Genomic DNA, 18,578 nt, shown 5'->3' with positions numbered 1-18,578 from the left:
GGAGACTGCTTGGGACAAATACAAACATGGTTGCTGTCTTATAACTTGGGCAGCAATCAATAAGGTGAGAAGCCACTGGTGATGGTATAACAGGTTGATGCACAAGGAGAGGAGCTAAACTGTGGGTTTTGAGCTTTTTTTTGCTGTCTGTTGCCTGGCAGCCAGAATATACCGTGAGGACCTGTGAGACCCTGTCTCTGTTGTCTGCACTGGAAAGTGTTCTTTCCACTGTTTGGGCAGTGTAGAAGGAGGGGGGATTGTTTATGTTTTTGTTGCTGTCTGTGACCTGGCAGCTATGACACATAGTGAGGCCGATACCCAGACATTTGGAGGATTGATACACAAGTGGCTTAGTGACACTGGGGTGTTTTTACCAAAACAGTATTATGCTATGTTTTTGTTTTCTTTTTAAGTGAAATTATTATGGAATACGGAGGTGATACATGAGAGCGCAGGACTACTTGGAGAAATTAGTCTCCCCCTAGCATCTGAGCGTCTGAGAGTCAGATTATAGGAGCCCTAGCATCTGATTCATTCTCAGACACTAAGGGGAGAAGCCAGGAAAAGAAGATTTCTGCAGAATCTGGAGACCAAGTTGACAGAGGTGAGTACTGCTACCCACTGCTTGACTCTAGCTGGGGGATATCCGGGGCACCCCAGAAAAGAACCAGGGCACCTTCCATTGATCTTTGGGGCTAGCAACGCCCCTGCAGTCTGCTATAAAAAAGATTTTTGACCTTTTTTCCTATTAACACAATAGTAAATCAGTTTAAAAAGGTCAAATACAAATAACTTACCACAGGAAGCTTCAAAGGGTTCATAAGCATTTTTAAGTGTATGGACTTTACAGTACATAGCAGGCTTTCTCAGCCAGGGTTCCCTGGAACCCCATGGATCCTTGAGGGCAATGCTGGGATTCCTGGCATTTTCCCTCTAGTGAGACTGGCCTCAGTAAGAGCAGTGAGAAAGTACCTCCTTGACTCATCTATAAAAAGAAGGGCTAAATTGGGGGTCAATATAATAAGACATGCATTCATAACAAACAGTATGCTAGTGAGTAAGTATAATAAAGAGCCTTATTATAGAGAATAACTATAATTGAACTAAGACATACTATCACAGGTTACTGTAATATGGAACACATTAGAGGAGGAACATAGATTGAGGGATAAACAAGAAGGCTGTTACAGTTTTAAACGTTTTTAGCCACATCTTTGAAAGACCGTGCCTCCTGCAAAATAAATTCCTACTTCTTCCCTTAATACAGAGGTTCCCTGAGATACAACAATTATTTGAATGGTTCCTGTGAGAGAACGCGGAAAAGCCGGCGCGTGTGCTGCTGAGGAGGCGGCTGTTTCCGCGTCCAATGCAACGGTTTGCACGCGGAGGCGTGCGTCTGGTAACAGGGCAGAACGCGGAAAAGCCGCCGCATGTAACAACAGTAAGGCGGCTGGTTCCGCGTCCAGCACGGAGGTTTGCACGCGGCAGCGTGTGTCTGGTGTGGCTGGGTCTGTTAGTGCACACAGGCTTAGGAATACACGCGCGCGCGCTGAGAGGCAGAACTCCTATACTGGGCAAGGAGAGGTCAGCTGATCACGCCGATCAGCTGACTCCAGAGCAGGATACTATTGGTTGATTAATTAAGGGGTGGTGCCGGAGAGCACTACTCCATATATAGTTACTGCTGGCCAGTCTCAAGTTGTCTGCCGTTGCGAACACTACGTGGAAGCACTCAGACCTTAGTCAGATCCAACAGTGTGTTTGAACCAGGTGACCTGGGAATTCACACTGAGCCAGATTACTTGTACTGTTATTCTGTTTATGCTTAGACTAGTTGCAGGGTGTATAGACCACGGACCTCACACCCAGACTAGGGAACTTGCATTATCAATCTGTTATACTTCAGACTAGTTCCAGGGTGTAGAGACCATGGACCTCACACCAGACTAGGGAACTTGTGTTATCTATTTGTTGTTCATCAGACTAGTTCCAGGGTGTAGAGACCAAGGACCTCACACCCAGAATAGGCATTGTTGATATCTGTTATGACTTTACTGCTGTCCTGACTATCCCTCTGATCTCTGATTCGGTACCTCGCATATCTGATATTCAGTTGCCAGACCCTGCTTGCCTAGGATACCGAGTCAGCTTTCTGTCTTTGTACTTTATCTGTCAGTGTGTTGCCGACCAGGCATGCCCGACCTCGAGAGCTATCTCTCCGTTTAAGAGATAGTCTCCAGATCTGATTGTGACATCCACCTTCAGGTGTCACTCACTCTTTGGTTCTTCCCATCTCCAGCCTGACTCCACCCCTTGGAGAGTCTCAGGCTGCTGGAAGGTTCCGGTGTCCTCAAAAGCAGTATTCCAGGCTGCTTTTGATCACCTGCTCAGCAGGTGCATGTCTCAAAGTATTACTGTTGCACCAAACACTCACATACCTTAGGTGTCCAGAGGTTAGCAATATATCTGTATTATCGGTGATTCTGCAGATCATCAGTAATCAGGTATATATCTGCATTCTTGGTGATACTGCAGATCACCAATAATCAGATTCTCTCTGCGTGCTGACACCAATCATTACAGTTCCTCTAGGACATACATGTCAAACCTCGGCCCGGTTGCCAAATCTGACCCTCAAAAGCCATAAAATTTGTCCCCCAAGTAGTTTCCCCACTTTGCATTATGTTTGGCTCATTCTAGACCCTCAGGAAAGCTATTTTGGAGGTAAAGCCCTAGAACAACAGGGAAGTCATATGGTGGAGGGAGGGTAAAGCACAAGACACCAGGGAACTGTATAGGGGAGGGAGGGGGAAAGCACTAGACACCAGGGAAAAGTATAGGGAAGGGAAGAGGGACACTAGACACCAGAGAGTAGTCTAGGGGATTAGGGGCTCACTAGAAATGAGGGTAGGGAGGACCACTAGACAGTGTATACATAGGGGAGGGAGGAGGCCTTTAATACCATGGAACTGTATAAGGGAGGGAGGAGGGCCACTAGACACCAGGGAAATGTATATGGAAGGGAGGGAGGGGACTAATAAACATTGAGGTTGGCCCGTGACTTGGTTCCAATTTTCAGATTTTGCCCCCCTTTGTATTTGAGTTTGACACCCTTGCTCTAAGGTCAAAAGGTATAGAAAGACTGTTCTGTTGCATCCGATTGTAAAACCTCTTTTATAGTCCATACATTAGTGAGCTAAAATCTTATTGGGACACTTTTTTCTTTTTTATGTGGAGTCTTCTCAACTGAATAACATTAGATAAAGTGATGGTTCCTTTGGGTAATAGTGAGGTTAGCATGTTAACATTTGTCATATTGTACACGCTAATCTTTCAACAATCCTCACTGTAGTCCAGTCTAACCCAGGTGAGGGTTGCAAGCTTTTGCCACCTAACAAGAGACGCTTTTAAAAGTCCAAATAGGTTTTTTTTTATTGCACATTTTAATCCCATTTAGAGAAATTGTTGCCTCAATTCTTTTACCTGGGAAACCTTGTGCCCTTAAGGTGAAAACAGATAAAAAAAGCTTTTTGAATCATGCATATTAGAGAGATGTATCCCTCAATTACTATCCCTGGTAAACCTTATGGCTTTAATGTGATAGCTAGCAGTCTCGGGGCAAGAAGGACTTTGTTACTCAAAAGGAAGTGATGGGACAAAAAAAATCTAAACAAGTTCTAATTCCTTACCTGGCTATACAAAACAATAATGTTTGTTTTTTTCCTGGAACTGGGATTTATAAAATTCAAGCTGGGAGTACAGCATCGTGTACTGGGAGGTTCTCCATCTCAAAAGCCTGCTGGTAAATCAACCTCCTTGTCTTTTCTCATGGCTTTATTAACTAAGCTGGATAGTATATATTTTATATATCTCTCCGCAATGGAATATATTACATTTTTATGGTCTAAGGGAATAATCAGCTAAGGAGTTAAAAACACATTAGTTCTGCAGTATTTCTGGGAATGTATGTGCTTTGGAGCGTACATAAAGGCAATAAAAATCTTCACTTGATTTCAGAAAAGACAGTTTTAAGCAATCTTTCTGGATTTTGCCTCTCTCCCAAGCTGACATGCCATAGAAAATATTACAGAGCACAGACATGGCCTGAGGTCTGTCTATATATAGACGTCGCTGCACAGTACAGCATAGAAGGATATTTTTTGTGAATGTGGTAGGTTTAAATATAGCTGTCACGCACCATCTAATAGTATCCAATTGTTTTATTTTATGCCAATTATTTAAACTAGCATATTTATTTCATATCTTTCAGCGACTTTCAGTAACACATGTAACAAAACTTTCCAACAGTACCTTGTTTATGTAAGAAAACCAACTTGTATACAACGGGTTAGAGCAGGGTCGGGAACCTTTTTGGCTGAGAGAGCTATAAACACCACATATTTTAAAATGTAATTCCGTGAGAGCTATAAAATATGTTTCAAACTGTGACAGTAGGGCTCATGTCCCTGTTGCCATGGTGATATGTATACAGTTGATCCGCTGGGTAGCGGAAGTGTCAGACACGTCTTCAGCTTCTCTTGGGTTTCAGCAACATCAGCAATTTCCCTGAGAGCCAGACAGGCAGCCTATTGGGACAATCAAAGTACGGGAATCTCGTCCTACATTGTCCTGACAGGCTTTAGGGTGGGACAGTTGGAGCGGCCATTTGTTTTGGGGTAGCAAGAGTAAGTTAGTAGTGCATGCTACAGCAGTAGCGTGCCTACTTTGAAAATTTTACTTGCGCTGCCACACTAAGCTGCGTTGCTTGAGCAGTGTAGCTTAGAGAATAAACCCCTTACTGATTTGTATGTGGGCCAGATGTAGCCATCAAAAGAGCCACATCTGGCTCCCGAGCCATAGGTTCCCTACCCCTGGGTTAGAGCATCAACATATTCCATAGTGCTGTACAACATGTAAACCATACAACAATGGGGAGCATGCAAACTGGAACACAGGATGTTGCAAGAGTAAACATGTTGTCCTGGAGAACTCAGATTCTCCATGTAAAACTTTAAAAAGCATTTTTTTTATACTCAAATAATACTTTGTGTTTTTGTCTTAATTAATGCATGCATAAATCACACCATATTAACTCACCTGCTTTATTCACTTTCCTTATTTTACATTTCTCAAACTTGAATTATTTGCCAAATTTGCTAGTCACTGTGATTTTAAAGGTTATTTATATTCATTGCTGAATACCTTCCATTGAATAGCATTATGGTCATAAATTTTGAAAAAATAAATTATACCTCCCGAGTTACGCATTGTTATGTATCATCATATTAAATGCCAAGAAGCTGCATCTAAAGCAAATTTTGGGATGTATAAAAAGGTAAATAGAAGCTTAGGATACTAACATTTCACCGCTCCTGTTTTAGGCCTCTTTTTCATGGACAGTTGATAGGCAATGAAATGCCTCTCGAACTCTCACAACTGCTTGCCACTGCCTGGTAATTTCTTGCTGCTGCCTGATAATAACTACTCTCTGCTGCCTGGTAACTGCTTGCTGAGCGCACGGTTCACCACTCTGGAAAAGAGCCCTAACTCACTTGTAAGGTTTCATCTAGAATGTAAAATATAGTCCTAAGCACCCCATTACAGGAAGGACACTGGAGTTTTGGAGAAAGCGCTAAGAAGAACTACAAAATTGATTAGAGGGATGGAAGGTCTCACTTACCAGGAAAGGTTAGATAATCTGGGCTTATTTAGTCTGGAGAAAAGACTTTTAGAGGTGATCCAATTAACATGTATAAATACATCAGAGGGGAATATAAACATTTGGTAGGTGCGTTTTTGTCCCTAGGCTTGTGCAAAGGACAAGGGGACATCATCTGTGTATGGAGGAAAAAGGTTTAGTCATCTATTTAGAAAGAGGTTATTTACAGTAAGAGAGGTTAAAGTGTGGAGTATCTTACCACAAGAAGTAATGTCAAATTCTATGTATGCGTTTATAGGGGGCTTGGATGCTATACTTGCATTGAAGGACAGCCATGGCTACAATTTCTTGGAATATTTTTGCTGGTGTTGATGCAGCGATTTTATCTAATTGTTTTTTTCGCCTTCCTCTGGAAAAATTGAGATATGTGAGGTCACAGCCTAGTGTAAAAAAAAATTTTGCTTGAACAAGATGGTGGATGTCTTTTTCTGTGTCAAAAGCTGTTCCCATTCCTCAATCATGGTGCCACATGGAACTCCAAGCTCAGCCAATAGTTTGTTTGGTCTGTGGGACATCACCAAGCTTCTTTTCTGGTGTATCAGTTTATTGTAGCACTATTTTCCTATAGATCTGATGCAGGATAAAAATATTACATACCATGCCAGCTGTCTGCTCTTATGAAAGATATTTTAATACTACTTATTAATTGTTTACTGGTTAATATTGCTAGTATGTTTTTGGAACATATAAATTATAGAAATCTGATGAATTGCACAGGTGTTAGAAAGACACTGTTTGCTCTTTAAAAATTACATTACATTTTCAAAAATGTCTATTTTGTGTTCATTCTGAAATTCCCCCAACAAATGGTATACACTGCTCTAATTTAGTATAATCTAATAGTGTGACTTCAACTAACCGGGGAAAAAAAATGTAAGACCAGGCAGAGACAAAAAGAATCTCAAACAAGACAGGAATGGAATCTAATTTACTCCATATCTGTAATTACTGCATATGGCTAATGAGGCAAAGCATGGGAACCAGCAGTCATCCACAACGTGACTTCTGACATACTCCAGCTTCCATTATGTACAATACAATTACAAGGAAAATATTGCTCCTTGTTATTTCTTTTCCATTCTATGCACAAAGTGTTTACTTTCATACTGTACATGCAAACATGCAGGAAGTATGAAAATCTTTTAGTGAATGTGCTGTACATTGCAATGCATAAAGAACCATATTAAGGACTTATATTCAGCTGCGCACAGAGCTGCCAGGTTCTGCCCACTATAGTTTCCACAGAAAGTGGCACAGAGCCTTCTTATACTGTTTGCAGAGCTTATAATTATTTATTGTATGTATAAAGCGGTGACATATTATGCAGTCTCAGCAGCTATTTACTAATCTGCACCTCAAAAACCACTCCACTCAACACTTAATAACATTTTTTTTTAAAAAAAAAGGGTAGAAAAAACAGACTTTTAAATAAATAAATTAATACAAAAATAGTAAAAAGTAATAAAAAAAAACAACCACATAAATATTTATTAAAAAATAAACTCTGGGGGGGGTGGGGGGGGGAAGAGAGAGAGCTCTGTTGGTGGGGAAAAAAGGGGGAGAGGGGGAATCACTTGTGTGCTGTGTTGTGCGGCCTTGCAGCTTGGCCTTAAAGCTGCAGTGGCCAATTATGAAAATAACAGCCTGGTCTTTAGGGGGGTTTACCGCTGTGGTCCTCAAGTGGTTAAACTAATTTGATTTATGATAACAAAATTATTTTGTAAATAATTTACAACTGCATTTATTGTAGTTGAAGGTGTACCTCTAAAAGTATACTGTATAACATAGACAAAATTACATTTTTATCTTTAGTTTTTTTCCCAACTAGCAATAATACATTGTTCGATCCTGTTGAATATTTTCGGCTGGGTTACATCAATTACTAACCATGGTTTTAAATGGCTTGACATGCAATGTATTCCAGACACAAAATATGCTGTTTGGGTGGTGCATTTAGCTGCCTGCCTGGAGTTGAAGTTGATACCCCCTCCCCCATGAGAAATGTTTACTCAAATAGAGCATCGGGGGGGGGGGGGGATATGTGGGACTAATATTGTGGTTAAACCCCACCCACAGTGTGATGTCATGACCATAGTCCTGACAGTTTGCTGTCTGTGAACCTGTTTGCATTGTGGGAAATAACGGCTGTTTCTAACTACTAAGCAAGCAATATCTCCATCTGTGCATAGAACAGTAACGGACATTCCGTACAGATCACCTGGCAGAACTAAAGATGTCACCACCAGTGATACATTTCAGAAAGTAAATCAGGGACAGGAATGATTTTACAGTGGACAAACAATGACAAACAAGTATTAATAGATTGTAAAAAAGAAAAAAAAAAGTAATTTTCTTCATTCTGTTCCTTTAACTACAGTTCCTCTTTAACTATAACTTCTACAGTTGTACTAAGATGAAGTGTTTTGGTAAGCAGCAGATACATGCCCAGATTAAAGCTTAGTAAATTGGAGTTTGAACATGTTTTTGGCTAGAAGGCCCTTTTAAATGGTTTCAGCTCTATGGATTTTGTCTTGCTCTGTTAATGCTGTCAGCATCGCTTCCAGAAAGAATTGCCCAAAACATAGTCACAAGAGGATTTCAAATTTCAAGAGGCAAAAAATTGTTTACTTAGCAAAACTTTAATGTGCTTTTACATTGCAGTGCTACTATCAATTATTTACATACACATGAAAGGTTGCTTGGTTGGAAATGCTTTATTACACACGTTGGCAACAGTGGTGCAGAGGAACTCCAGGTTTGCTCTAGACCAAATACATTTTTTTCTCAGTTGCAATGTTCCATTGTTGCACTATCCCTTTGAGCAGTTATTTTCCAAAGGGCTTATTATTTTAAACATGGAGTCCTCAACCTTCTATAATGACTCTATGTTTTTTTGTTTTTTTTTTACGAGCCAAAATCCAGCAATGATTTTCTTACAGTAAGGATCTACTCATTATTTTTCAGTAATATCTATTGCTGAACAATATTTGTGTTGTTTATACCTTTCAAAAACAATTGTTGTTTATTTTTCTTAACTCTACATTTTTCAAAATAATTTTCAAACTTCAAAGTTTGCAGACAGGTAAATTTTATCTCTCATTTCCTTTGTTAAAGCTATTTCTATTTTTGATTGGCAAACAAAGTGCAATTGTTTCATCCTTTTATGTTGCTATTGATTGCAAAAATTTAAGAATTTCTGACTGGAACTAAACATTTGTTCTTATTTGCTTCTTCAGCCAAAACATCCTAACCCAGACTGGCGTTACTCTGCATCACTAAAAGCTGCAATGCAGGGGTGAGTACATATTTTATTTTATATGTTTAATTTAAATTACTAGTAGCACAAGACCATGCACTAAAATACATTTGACAGATGACAACAATAAAATTACCACTTGAGGCATTAAACCATTATGGTGACATTTTTACAAGATGTAGAAATTAGTAGAAGCTGGATAAAAATGAACATCAGTCCTATCCTACCTTTTCATGTAGTAAGATGGGGTGGCAGGCTTTTCTTGCACCTGTCACTGTAATCATCAAGACCAATAACCTATTGCTATTTAGTTTTCCCAAAGCCAATAGGACAGTTCAAATTTTGAACTTTAAAAAGAGGAGTTTGTTCATATACAGTGGTCAATATATAGTGATATATAGCAGCTTTATATAATTAGAATAATATTTAAAAAATATGATTTTTATCAGTACTATGGGTCATCTACATCTGTGGTCAGCATTCATCTGTGGGCCATTTAGCCATCCATGGTTGGGTGAGGTTGGGCTTTGGGGTGTAGTCTTCATCAACATTGTCCTCTGCTATGCCACCTTTTGTCTACTGATTTTCTTTTAGTTTCCTTCAAGTTCTATTTAAATCCAGGTCCTATTTTATCATCCAGGTATTAACCAGATTCTGTTTTATCAATTGTTTTCTCAGACAATTTTGTATATTGCTAAGGGCTTAATTTAATTAAATATTCAGGACTTTAAACGAATCACATACAGTGGAGAACTGAACAGATTCAACAAACTTGGCCTGGATTTTTCCTCCAAAATGTCCTAGACAAAGCTGGAAATTTTGCAACCCTTGCATAGAACATAGAAGTCCTTTGTATGGGTACCCAAACATTTTGTAGTAAAACCCAGACAACTGCAATTCATTAAACAGGATTTACTAAAGGTATGTGCAGAAACTGAAATCACATGAGTGCTATTTCAGTAACCCTTTGTCCTTTCTAGTCACCATGCTTTCTATGGCGATCTGTTTTCCAGACAACGGTAGCAGTTTTTTAATGGTAGGTCACTTTTTAAACAATCAGAGGTTGCTGGATTACTTAGATTGTCTACTGCCTTTAAGCCTGCAAGACCTTTGTAAATCAGAAACATAATTACCTAGTTAGGTGAAAAAAAGACATATCTGTACCAAGCTGGAGAAATACAAAGTGGCACAGGTTAGTGAAAGGAAAGTGAAATAAGTGAATCAATATAGTCAAGTGCACATCATTGTGGTTGATGTTAACTTGTGTCCAGCTTGGTTCATGCTTGTTTTAAAGTGCATTATTGCTGTTGGCTTTTTTGCATTTCTCTTGTTTACAAACCATTTTACTGGACCTAAAATTAATGCAAGATTCAGATTTAGCTTGATATTGTTTTATACCACTGTTGAGCTGCTAATGCAGATTAGCCTGTCCTAGACTTATGACTATGGTAGGAATCAGATTGTGAGCCTCTCTGAGGGACAGTTAAGTGAAAAGACAATATATGCGGTACAGCACTGCGGATGTTGGTGCCATATAAATACTAAATAATATTAATAGTAATCCTGCCATGTCCTGGATGACAGCCGAGACACCACTATTTCTACTGAAAAGACATAGCCTTGTAGGACAAACCTAGAAGATGGCAGCAACTAGATACAGTAGAAGAACAGATAACAAAAAAAGATTGGCTTAACTTGCTTGGTTTCATGCTGACATAATTCTATGGATTTATTATCTTTGAAGAAAATTATCAGAGTGCTGCAGTGATGGCTTGCAATGTCAGCCTAGTCTGTTATAGGCTGCAGGGTGCTCCAGGCAAGAAACTCTGTGCCCCCTCCCCTTTAGATTGGGAGAGCCTTCCTCTTACCTACAATCAACCTCCCTGGCGGTATATTAAAAACCGCCAGGGGGCAGCGCTGCAGTTTTTTTTTTTAAATCATGTAGCGAGCCTAGGGCTCGCTACATGATAGCCGCTGCTCAGCGGCATCCCCCCAGCCCCTCCGATCGCCTCCGGCGATAGGCGATCAGAGAATCCCGTTCAAAGAGGGGGATTTCCTGGAGGGCTTCCCCCGTCGCCATGGTAACGGGGCGGGATGACATCACCGACGTCAATGACATCGTGACGTCTAAGGGAGACCCGATCCACCCCTTAGCGCTGCCTGGCACTGATAGGCCAGGCAGCGCAGGGGTCTAGGGGGGGCTCTGCGGCGGCGCGGATAGCAGTGAATCAGCGCGGGGCGGTGGTGATCGGTGTGCTGACGCAGCTAGCAAAGCGCTAGCTGCGTTCAGCAAAAAAAAAAAATTACGCAGATCGGCCCAGCAGGGCCTGAGAAAACCTCCTGCGCGGCTTACCCCGAACTACGTTCGGGGTTACCGCCAGGAAGGTTAATCAATTGATGACATAGCTATGTACTCTGCAGAATATTTCAATGTTACATCGATGCATAATGATAAAATGTTATGGCCATGTTGAGAAATACACTGTGACTTCCTCTGAGGATAATCACTGGCATGATTAGAGACAGTGTAAAGTGCTGTAGAAGTTATCAGTGCTTGTGAGCTCCTCTGTGGACATTTAGAAAAGAAAGGGAGAAACACAGAGAAGAGAAATCTTCCTCACCATGGCTGCATGTCTTCAGTTGTCCAATATGGCAGAGACATGGAGAGACAGGAAGACACAACGGAGAGACAGCAAGACAGATCCCGGGGAATGCAGATTATAAAAGGAGAGGGGGAGACCAGGGAAGGAGAAAGAGAAAGACATGGGAGTGGGAGAGAGGAGACACTACAGCAATCAATTAGGCAGCCCGAGTCTGGGACTATTCAACAGGCCCTGGCAGGTGAGGTTATCTAGAGAGATAACGACCTCATGGACCTTTCAAAAAGCTTCTCGCCACCTATAATTTTTGACTCAGCTTTGGTCATTGTGATCTGTGTCCAGTACTGCAACACTTTTTGCCCTGCACTTCTAATATCACACAAAGGGGTCGATTCATAAAGCATTACGGCATTCGGTAATGCAGAAAACAGCTGACTTTACTGAGCACTTAGGAAAATGTCAATTCATAAAAGCAGTGAGGTAAATTACCGACTTGTGCGGTAATTACCTCAACACATGTTAGTAAATGTCAATTCATAAAGATTAGAGAAGGTGGTAATGGCACGGAAGAATATCGCCTGCTTTGAAGAGGTGATAAGAGAGCGATAATAGAGACTCATGGGCAGAAGCAGTGAGATCTACCCCAAGGCAGCAGCAGCGAGAGCAGAACAAACAAGGCTTCCCTGTATACCTTAGGCTGTGTGTTTAACCTCTTGGGTTCCTGCTTGTAAGATGTGTATTTCACATCACAAAGCCTGAAATGTGTAAAGTTTCTTGAAGTTATTCTACGCTGGGGCAATTTAATAGATTGTTTAGAAATATAATAGATAAAGAGCAGATTCAGGGCAAGCATAGGCAGTATAACAAAACATGTACATCTAAAGGGAAGTTGGGGATGTAATGCTGTCACTGCATGGAGAACAGGAATGTAACAAAACACAGGCAGCTACTCTTCTCATGTTACCACTAGTTTACTTCGGTAACTTCTATAGCAGTTGTGAAAATTTTTATGAATTAGCACATAAAAGTCTAAAATACTGAATGCGGTATTTTCCCGACCAGATTTTTTTTTTACCGCACAGCCTTTTATGAATTTACCCCATTGTGCTAATTACAACAGTAGCGTTGGGCAGGGTATTTGCAGCAGTAACTGAACATAGATCAAAATGAGGACATCCAAGTCATAACTGAGAGAAAAATAAAGAGACTCTGTGGGAGGACCCAACATCTAACTAAAGAAGTACTCCTTGCCAGACACAACTCTGCTTGTACCAGGCCCCTTCCTCACCACTGGAAGGAAGGAGGGTAGGAGGCGCCAAAGGTAGTTGGATTGTCGATTTTGTGAGGCAAAAATAAGTGGTAGGAAAGTCTTAGCTTCAAGAAGTCATTTCAACAATACATTTTCTTAAAAAAACTCAAATTTATTGTGCACAGAGGACAACGCACTTCATGGTAAAAACCGCTTCATCAGGTAAAGTAAAATTGCCATTGCTGGGGTATCCCTGCCTCAGCACTGAGCACCTGGGACTCTGTGGGAGGTGCCAATGTCCTACTACAGAAGTACCCCAGACATGGCTCTGCTTGTACAAGGCCCCTTCCTCACCTTTGTTCTGTTTTTCCAAGCAGTAATCTCCACACGAATCTCTCCTCTTGGTATCCCTGGGCTATGATGGTTAAGCGACAGCAGGCAACACTCAAAGCTGCTGGTGACAGGCAAGATTGGTTGTGTATTAGAAAAATGAGCTCCTGTGCCAAACAGTAGTAAATACCACCATAACTTTATTAATTATTAAAGTGATTGTGGTATTTACTACTGTTTGGGGCACAAGTTTATTTTTCTAATCTGTTTCTCTTTTTGTTGGGGGAGAGGAGTAACCCCATAGAACTCGCTGCAGCCATTCAATTTTTATTCATTTTTAAACAAGTGCTGCAACCATCTTTATACAAAGAGTGGTTGTGTGTCAGAGACACACATTCAAGATAACAGAATCTGATGGGAAAAGGAGGGAGCATAAAATGCATGATCTCACTGTTGTGGTCCTTTTCCACAGACCTCCATGTTTTGCCAGAGGCTCATGCAGCTCAGTAATTAGAGATTAACCTCCCTGGCAGTTAATTTTTTTTTTTTTCAAATGGTCAAAAATCTTTTTTTTTTAATTTTTTTTTGTTTCATGTAAAGCTACCAGAGTGGTAGCTACATGAAACACCACTAGAGGGCGCATGTGTCCCTCTAGTGCGATCGTCGCCGGCACTAATAGCAAACAGGGGAGCGCGTATATAACGCGTTTCCCTGTTTGGCTTCTCCTGTCCCCATGGCGATGATCAGAATGACGTCATGGACGTCAGCCGACGGCCTGACGTCAGGCGCACCCGATCCAGCCCATAGCGCTGCCCGGAACTCATTGGTCCGGGCAGCGCAGGGCTCTGGCGGGGGGGCCCTCTTTCGCCGCTGCGTGTGGGCGATCGCCGCAGAGCGGCGGCGATCAAGCTGTGCGCGCAGCTAGCAAAGTGCTGGCTGCGCGCACAGCACTTTGAATGGGGCGAATCGCCCCAACAGAGCCGGAGGAATCCTCCTGCGCGGCATAGCCCGAGCTCAGCTCGGGCTTACCGCCAGGGAGGTTAATAAAAAAAAAGACAATAGTGCACTGATTGGCACTCCAAGCCTGTGTCTGGAATGGATCTACTTTGAAATGGCCCTGAGAGGATGATATTCCTAGAGATACTTTTTTTTCGGTTACTGACAAGCATTTTTGGTTAGAGGTCTCATCCTTAATTTTAATATAATGTCTGTACCATCTCGCTGTGCCTAGGATATTTAAATTGAAAGGACAACATTTTTTACAGGTGGTCATTCAACAGTTTAGGATGATTGGTACATTTTTTGATAACCTATTGTACCACATTGTAAGTGTATTTAAATGACTTATTATATCTTCCAGCATTGTGAATCACAAGGTATACATTCTGTCTGATCTTCCTCTAGTACTTCTGTTTCTTTTCTATCTCTGATACTTTTCTTCAAGCTAACCATGAGTAAAATTATTAGGGGCTAGGGGGAAAGATTTGTCTGAGCCTCAAAAAGTTGTACTAGTTTACAAAACAACATGGTGAAGGTTACAGTCAATGACAACTCATTTTCGGGAGCAAGGGCATGGAAAATCGGAGCTTAGGTATGAGGCTCTCTGACAACTACTCCATCAAAAACAAAGGAACAATATATATTTTTACAAAAATATTTGGCAACATATCTTTTCAGAAGAAAATCTTGACATGGCATTAGATAAACTAGACTATGAGTGGGGAAACTGGTACCCTACAAGAAGACAATAACTCCCTCATAAATTTTGCTAACAACGCAGATTTAGGAACAGAGTTTTAGGAAAGATTTTAAAGAGTCGAAAGCTGAAATAAGCAGAATGTAATAGTGATTTTGGCTTCAAGTATTTATGATATAGAAAATTACAACAAAAGATTTAATTCACAAGTAAAAGGGTTGCCAGAGTTCATACTAGATAATTATGTGCCTCCCTCCAACTATTTAAAGGTTAACTGGGTAAATAAGAAGACCATCAAGTGGAAATTGAGTTCATAGAGCGTGCAAGCCACAAGATGAAATTACAACTGTAGGGGCTGTTATGTGTAAATTCCTGTATTTTAAAGAGAAAATACTGAAGGCCAGATTGAAGGATAAAATTCACTTCCTATGTCAAGAAGGACGTATTTTCATTGGTTTCTTTGCTATGCAAAGGAAGATCCTGGGCACAATCTTTTAAAAACTAAGGACTATAGATGTACCATGTAGATTGGGGTTTTTTTTCTTTCAGTTAGTAATGGTGATTATTTTTAGAATGAAGACCCAAAGCCCTGAAATTTTTTTGTAGCCGCATAAGAGTGGAATAGGATGCCAAAGTAGTCAAATCTAATTGCAGAAATAATTTGACCAAACAACGTATTGTAATCTTAAAGTGGCTGGATATTGTGCTTGTTAAGGGTACCACCTCTGACACAGGAGTGTCTAAATATCCTTATTTAGTAAGTCTGTACTTATTCAATAAGGAGACCCTGTGCAGGATGTTTACATGACTAGACAATGCTATCCTCACTTGGCTGAAGGATGAAACAACTCTAATATATTGTGCATTCCTCCGACTCCCATTCCAGATCAATTTAAGCATAGGTCATATGCCCCATAATTTCTTCTTCTTCTTTAATGTGGAACAATGAGTATTTATTAGATACACAGTCAAGCCACATTATTATGACCCACTCCTACTATCCAAAAAAGGCCAGATGCCATGAGAGTGCCTCAGTAAGATGCTAGAAGGTTGGTAGATGTATCTGGGGCCATGCAGACTGCAGTGCAATTGCTGCAAAGGGTGCATTGTGGTGTATCCAGTTCTCAAACATTTTGTTTTAGGTGGTCCCACATGTACTTAGATGGGTAAATGTCTGAGGAGTTTGGAAGCCAGCAAACTGAGCTCAAAACGGGACTCATCAGACAAGGCAACTTACTACCAATCAGTGCATGTCCAGTGTCTATATTTATGTACAACTTCTAGCAATTTTTAAAAAAGCATAAGTTCATCCACCAGCCATTTGCACATAAACCCAATTTGGAAAAGTGTTCTGTACACAGACATTTTTGTCATACATCTGAGAGTTTCTGTATTATGCAGATTGTGTGTTGCTTCACAGTAGCATTCCATTTGCTCCACACCATCCATCAATAGTTTGTTCTTCCCCATCATCTATAATCATCTATAAGGTTCCATTCATCCACTCACGATACACTTTCCACAGAAACATGTGATCAGTTCACAAACTCTGCCATTTCTAAAATGCTGCTGCCCTTGGCCTAGTAGCCTACAATTATGCCTTTTGATTAAGTGTGCTTTTTTCCCATAACAACCATGGTTGCTGTATTGGCAACTTGACAAATTTCTCTTGGGAGTTTAAAGGAGATCCATCTCTTGAAAATTAAATGTTACTTTATTTTAGTCATGATATTCATAGAGATGTCACGAACGTCAAATTTTCTGTTTGCAAATGGCGAGCGTGAACTTCTGCAAATGTTCACGAACAGCTGAATCTGGCGAATCTCCATAGACTTCAATGGGCAGGCAACTTTTAAAACCTACAAAGACTGTTTCTGGAATGTTGTTTCAAGGGGTCTAACACCTGGACTGGCCAGAGGGGTATCCTTGCCAAAAGTTCCACCAAAATTTAAGAAATAAAATCTATTTTCTAAATTATAATAATATATAGCAGCCTTTTTTTCAGCTGCATCATGACAAATATAAAGTATTTTACATTTATTGGAGGAACCCCTTCCTTACTTTCAAATTGCCGGGACAGGATCCGTCAAACTGGTGGAGTAGATGGTGTCCAGCAAAGGAGGAATTGCTAATGGCTGCCACCTGTATAACCCTAGTTATGAAAAGAGAAGGGTAAAAAGCATGCACTAAAATGCTCATAGGCTTGAAGGAGTGTTTATTTATCTTTGTATGTGTCAGAGTGGTGCAACTAAATATTTTGAAATAAAAAAATGTTTGGTTTGGGTCCGCTTTAAGGGCAAAAATCTCACTGTGCACAGCTCTGGGAGTCAGTGGGCTGTGGAGTGTCACACACAGAGGAATGCAATAGTACTATCAGAATATAGTGAAATAATAATGCACAAGAATGGTTCTGTGCGTGCAACTTAATGTAGCAACAGCAATAATGTGCACGTAGCTCTGGGTGTCAGTGGGCTGTGGAGTGTCACAAAAAAAAAAAAAAAACAACAGGAGACCGATGTGCTAGCCCTCAAAAGGGCTGTTTGGGGTGCTTTCACAGCAAATGAGGAACAAGAACACAGGCCTAGCTAATGCTTTCCCTACCTATCTGCAGCATGTCTGACCCTGCTCTCACTAACAGTCATTGTGGCTTGACCATGTATTTGGAGTGTACTCACCAGCGTAACAATAGGGGATGCGACCCCTGCCCCCGTGGGGGGCCCCCGCTAGGGCCAACTCGGGTCCGTTTTGGGGGGCAGGAGAGGGCCGCAGCAAAAGAGGAGAGCGTGGCCGCAGATCGGTGGTGTCATGATATGACATGAGGGCTGTCCATAAACAGTGAGCAGACATGGAATCCAATGACGAAAACTTTATTCTGATCCATACATCAGAGAACTTCCATCAATACAGGAGCATACAGCTTTCACCTAGCTGTCCCACACCAGAATGACCCCCTCTCTCTCTCTCTACCAGACAGTATATCAAGCTTAGCAAACAGACATCAAATGTTAGCAGATGATAAGAGTAAGGCCAGTCTGCAAACAGACAATAGAACAATGGCCAATGCCCCGCCTAACTCCAGTAACTTACAATCAATGCAGAGACATAGCCTAATCACAGCAAACAAACAATACAGGAATAAAATACAGTTAGTAAAAATACAGTTATATCATATATCACATTCCTCCCCCATACATTCCTGGACCCCCAGGTGATCCCATTAGTTGGGTGAGACTGAGGTACAGGTATGTGGCAATTCTGTCCATCTACTCCTTCTCAGTCTAGGTGGGAGTTCATAATTAATTGTCCTTGTCTTCATATGTGCTGGTTGCACTTTTACTCGCTGTCCACATATGATTTGTCCATTCAATTCAAATACAGCCCTCCCTGCATCGTCCGGACTCTCAAACTCAACAAAGCCAAATCCAGGTGGACTCCTGGAGACCCAGATATTGCGCACAGGTCCATAGCAGCCAAGCGCTTGCCTCAACTCCCACTTGTTGCTTTGGCTTCCCAAGTATCCAATGTACACCTTGGAATTTGTCCTGCAAGCTCCATGGGATTGGGCACAGTCAGATGAGTCAGTGGTCAAGATATTATTCGACACACGAACATAATTAACCCCTCTGGCATGTTCTCTTTCCGCTATTGTTCTTAAGAGTGGGGAAACATCTGTGGAATTGGTTGCCACATTCCTGACAACAGCAGACTGAGGACTCCGAGCAGTTCCA

General features: G+C 41.1%; 1 protein-coding gene across 15 annotated transcripts in view; it reads left to right on the top strand.

Moving 5' to 3' along the window:
* LOC137564209 (protocadherin alpha-C2-like) overlaps positions 1–18,578 on the top strand; it is a 362,151-nt gene that overhangs the window by 284,202 nt on the left and 59,371 nt on the right. For 12 of the 15 annotated variants that reach the window (XM_068277787.1, XM_068277788.1, XM_068277784.1 and 9 more), the window contains exon 2: positions 8,956–9,014. The exons of the other annotated variants lie outside the window; for them this stretch is intronic. In XM_068277787.1, coding sequence (XP_068133888.1) covers positions 8,956–9,014 — 59 coding nt within the window. The remainder of the gene's footprint in view (positions 1–8,955; positions 9,015–18,578) is intronic. 15 annotated transcript variants of the gene reach the window in all.

Source organism: Hyperolius riggenbachi, chromosome 3 (assembly GCF_040937935.1).
Source record: "Hyperolius riggenbachi isolate aHypRig1 chromosome 3, aHypRig1.pri, whole genome shotgun sequence".
NCBI lineage: Eukaryota > Metazoa > Chordata > Amphibia > Anura > Hyperoliidae > Hyperolius > Hyperolius riggenbachi.
The sequence above is the reverse complement of the archived record's forward strand: the minus strand, read 5'-3'. Positions and strand labels throughout refer to the sequence as shown.